Raw genomic sequence first — 4,542 nt, forward strand, 5'->3', positions numbered from 1 at the left:
ATTGGGCTTCTTCTAAGCCAAACTGGTCAGGCTCTGGCTCTTTAGCCAGCTCCAAATTCACCTCACTGCACTGCTGTGTAGCCCAGAGAGTTCACTGCTACACAGATACTCCAGGGAGGGTAATGTTAAGAAGAAACAGCCCAGGTGCCCTCACTCCCCAGTATTTTTTTTTTTGCTTTTTGGAGGGCAATTGGGGTTAAGTTACTTGCCCAAGGTCACACGGCTAGTAAGTGTTGAGTGTCTGAGGTCAGATTTGAACTCAGAGTCCTTCTGACTCCAGGGCCAGTGCTCTATTCACTGCACCACCTCGCTGCTCCTACCCCCAGTATTTTTAACAGTACTTTTTTTTACTTTCCAGCCCCAAACTGGAAACAGAATAGACATTCATTGATTAGAGCATGACTTACTGGGTTGTAGTCCATGAATGTGAAGGCTGTTATTACTGTGCTAGGGAAATGTGTCTGCACACATGTGAAAGGAAGTAAGCAGACGAATGAGCACGATAATGTAAATGAAAGAACGACCACAAACCAATTAAAACTTACTGTTGCCCAATGAGAATGAGCAATTTGGCCCCAAAGAAGACCTAGGAGAAATGGGCTGTTTTGCTGTATGTTATAAAGGATGGCCCTCTGGGAGGAGAGGGAGGAAGGGGTGTAACATTGGGAAATGTGGCTGGTAGAAAAAACAAAACAAGCAGAAGAAATGAGGTCGCTTTGATGGGACTTGTCCTGGCCCTTCAGGATTCCTGCTCATTCTTTTCTAGAAAATGTTCATTCACCTTCACTGTACCTTTTAGAATTATTGCGAGAATCGAACTCAAACCCACTGGCCTTGTTTACAGACTTGACTGTTTTGGAATAGGTTCCCTCAAGAGGTGAGGAGTTCTCGGTAGAGTCTTCAGGCAGATGTTGGATGGCTTTTTGGGGATCTGATAAAAGGGATTTTTAGCTAGGCCCATGTTGGAGTAGCTGGGTCTCTATTTGCTTGTCTATACTTGGACCATCCTCCTCACTCATTTTGGGATCTCCCCCGAGAGCCATGTATGTGAGGTGAAACAGATAGCTTTATCCCCATTGGACAAAATAGGAAACTGAGACCCAAAGAGCTAATATACCGAAGGTTTCACTGAGTTAATGGCAGAGCCAGACCTAGATGGTGCTCCAACTCCCCATCCAGAATTCTTTCCAGCACTACAGAACATGAGGGAGTGAGTTTTGAGGCTGAGACGGTGGTGAAAACTGGGCCTCTTTGTGGTCTTATGCTTGACTTTCTTTGTCCAGGGCTCTACTGGTGTGAAGGAACAGCTTTATTTCTTTAATCAGTTACTTGATTTGGTCACAAGTCTTGGTCCTGAATATGCCACCAGTTTCTTCAGGTAAAAAGCCAGGGGATGCTTCTTACTGGAAGGGAATTGGGGAGGGGGGAGATCCGTTCTACAGCCTTGGTTTTGGTTCTATTCAGTCAGGCTCACGTGTGTAGATTCTCACAGCTGGAAAGGGTTATAGAGGGCATCCAATACAACTTCCCACCCAATGCAGGAATCCAGGCCTGACTTCAGAGAGCAACTCTCCTTCTGTCACATCAAGGCTCATAGGTGATTGAAACTACTTGAAGGCACAGATATCTATTGAGCAACAGTTGTGTGCCTAGCCCTGTGCTGTGTGCTCTGGGGGAGACAGAATTTTAAGACATGGTCCCTGATTTCAAGGTCTTAAAAGTCTCATTGTTGGAGACAAAATAAGTTCACGAAAAATTAGGCAGCATTATGGGAAGAGAGAAAAAAGGGTAGAGTAGAGGAGAAAATAACGCTGGGCAGACTGAGATTGATTGTTCCCTGAGTGGCCCAGTCACTGGAGCTCTTAGGGCTGGAAGGAAGGCTCTGTCACTCAGCCAGAACAGTCAGGATTCTTTGGGGACCAAAGGGAGGTGGAGGTGAGAGGCTGGGGAGGAAGCAAAGGCCTCTGGTGAGCTGTGGTTTTGAATGAACGCATTTCCTCCATGAGGCCCCGGACTGTCCCTGGCACTCAGGTGAGGTTGCAGCCTGGTATGGGGAAGGGTGTGGCCCATGGTTACCCACCTCTGACTCTGGGGAACTCCCTGTGATTTATTAACTTTGCAGTGTGGAGGAGAACTTCCACAAGCTAGCCAAGAACAATGAGATGCTGCTGAAGAAAGTCTTTACTTCCCATGTCTACAAGGACATTCTATATCCCAAGTTGAATCCCTTGCCTCTGGATATACAAGCCTGCCTTGGGACAAAGGAAAACCTTCATAGAATGTATGTACTTGGGGACTGAGAAAGAAAAGCCTGTGGGCAGAGCCCTCCACTGACCTGCAGGTTCAGGCTGCACTTAATTGGCTGTTTTTTCTGCCTCCTTTTTGGCAAAGGCTCATCCCAAGAGGTGGAGTGGAAAGAATGCTAGCCCCTTCCCAGCACATGACTTTTGGACTCCAACTTCACTGCAAATTAAGGCCATCTAAAATGAACTCCCTTCCCTGCCTCCTTAGCCATCCTCAATTTCTTCCTCCCTCAGCACCACCCAGCCTCTAGTTTACATTGTGAAAAGCCTTCCAGAAATAGGCCTTCCCAGCGAGAATGTCTCTGCCCCTATAAAGAAGGGCAACCCAAGTGGGCAGTACATTGGGTCAGGTTTGGGCTTTAGGCCACTCGTGTATTCAGAAATAATGCTATGGTGTGTTTGGGATCCCTGGCAACTTCCACCAGCTAAGATGGGCTAGGTGAGGGGAAGGCTGGGCAGGGGGCAGGGGCCAGGGGAGTTGAAGAGGGCAGAGCATTCCCTTTAGGGCTCCTGATAAAAATCCCCCCCAGCTCTTGGGTGATTGAGAGATACCACCATTAGTGTGAGCTCTAGCTGAGAGGTCAGACGTCGGCTGGGCCACTCTGCAGAGGGACAAGGCAGAAGTTCCTTCTGGATCATCTTTGCCACCTAGAAAAGGAGGCCCAGCATAATGCTGAGGGCCGGCACGTCCCATGCATTAGGGTTTACAAAGCACAGGCTCCTTTGGTACTTGGAAGTAGGGCGTGTGCAGAATATTGGGGCTTTAGAGGTGAGGAAACTGAGGCTGTATTACATAGAAGGGACCTGCTCAGGGTCATGCAGCTAGGTAAGTGGCAGAGCTAGACCTCCAGCCCCAGTTGCTCTGACTCCAAGTGACACACTCTTTTCCCTGCACTCCAGCCATGACCCTAGGGACTGTCTTGCTGGAGCCACTGCCTGGGCCCCAGCTTGCTTAGCTAGCTATGCCGTGTTTCCAGGGCCTAGCATGTAGGAAGCGTTTCACACATGCTTGTAGATGCAATGGATGGGCTCCTTCCCCAACATTTGGGGGGCCATCTCCCTGGGCCTTGTACCTTAAGGAGCCCTGCAGTGTAGACAGGTAGTCTGTGACTTTGACAGAGGGCATAGGGATTGGGAGAAGGGAGATGGTTCCCCTTTTCCAGAGCTCTAAGCTGTTCCCACCCCCAGCCTGAGGCTTTCATACACACAAAGCATCTCTCAGCCCCATCAAGCCCCCCACCTTGACTGGGCAAAGCCCGTCTCTGTAGAACATTGGGCCCTCAAGGCTTCATATTGCCCTTTTGGAGCCATAGGAAGGACCAAAACGCTCTCTTGCTGCTCTCCCTCCCCTGACGTCCCACCCCCAACACCACTGGTTTTGTGACCACTTTCTGTCCTCTGATTGATGTTCATCTTAACCTGATTTCATTGAGAGACAGACATTTGGAAATAGCCGGGCATGCAGTCTGATCTGTCCACACCCCCTTCCTGGGGACCTTACATCCTGCAACCTAGTAGATGGCCGCGGTCCCAAACGGTGGTCCTCCACCTAGTGCAGAGAGCCCTTCACAGAAGTGGGCCCTCCCAGCCCACTTGATGTAGCGTTCTTCCCCAGTACGCATTCTGCCCCTGGGAGGGAGATCTGCTCCCGTCCTGTGCCAAGGACGTTTTCATCCCCCCCCTCCACCCTGGGGTCTTTGTACATGCCATCACCCTCACCTGAGACGTCTGCCACATCCTCAGCCCCATCTGTTGGTCTGTGGCGAGAGTATGCTTAGGAAGCTGACACTCCTTTTTCCTCCAAGGGCGACAGGGGTAAAGAAGACGAAGGTGGAGGAGCTTTCTGAGAAACTGACCAAGCTCGCCGAAATGCTCGAGGCTCATCAGGAAGGGGTGAGACAAGAAGGAGAAGGAGACAGCTGGGGTACTGAGTGCTCTGCCAAGTGTCCCCCACCCTAGGAATGTGGGATGACAGGGCCAAATGGGGAGATGAGGGACTGTAATCATACAGCTCACACGGCTGCCTCTCTCCTTCTCCAGGTCCTCAGTTGCCAGGACGGTGCCAACAAAGTGGTTTTGCCCAATCCCACCAGGCGCCCCAATCGGGTGAGTAAACTGAGTCTGGGGGAGGGAAGCCAGCACAGGGTCAGGCCTTGCTCTGACTGCTAGAAGGAACCTTCCCTTTCAGAGCTTGGAAGAGAATTCCACTCTCTAAACATTTCTTAGGAGCCTGGGTGCC

At 50.3% G+C, this 4,542-nt stretch overlaps 1 protein-coding gene across 1 annotated transcript in view; it reads left to right on the plus strand.

Annotated features, from left to right (window-relative positions):
* The first annotated feature begins 1,262 nt into the window (after window positions 1-1,262).
* The window catches only part of LOC138176455 (HAUS augmin-like complex subunit 7), a 7,468-nt gene continuing 4,188 nt past the window's right edge, over window positions 1,263-4,542 (plus strand). Inside the window, exons 1-4 of the mRNA XM_069107241.1 lie at window positions 1,263-1,378; window positions 2,123-2,281; window positions 4,109-4,196; window positions 4,344-4,409. Of these exons, the coding sequence (XP_068963342.1) occupies window positions 2,163-2,281; window positions 4,109-4,196; window positions 4,344-4,409 (273 nt within the window). The 5' untranslated portion in view covers window positions 1,263-1,378; window positions 2,123-2,162. The remainder of the gene's footprint in view (window positions 1,379-2,122; window positions 2,282-4,108; window positions 4,197-4,343; window positions 4,410-4,542) is intronic.

This window comes from Petaurus breviceps, unplaced genomic scaffold (assembly GCF_028583685.1).
Source record: "Petaurus breviceps papuanus isolate PSGF00001 unplaced genomic scaffold, PetGlider_PUasm1.0 89424, whole genome shotgun sequence".
Classification (NCBI taxonomy): Eukaryota; Metazoa; Chordata; class Mammalia; order Diprotodontia; family Petauridae; genus Petaurus; species Petaurus breviceps.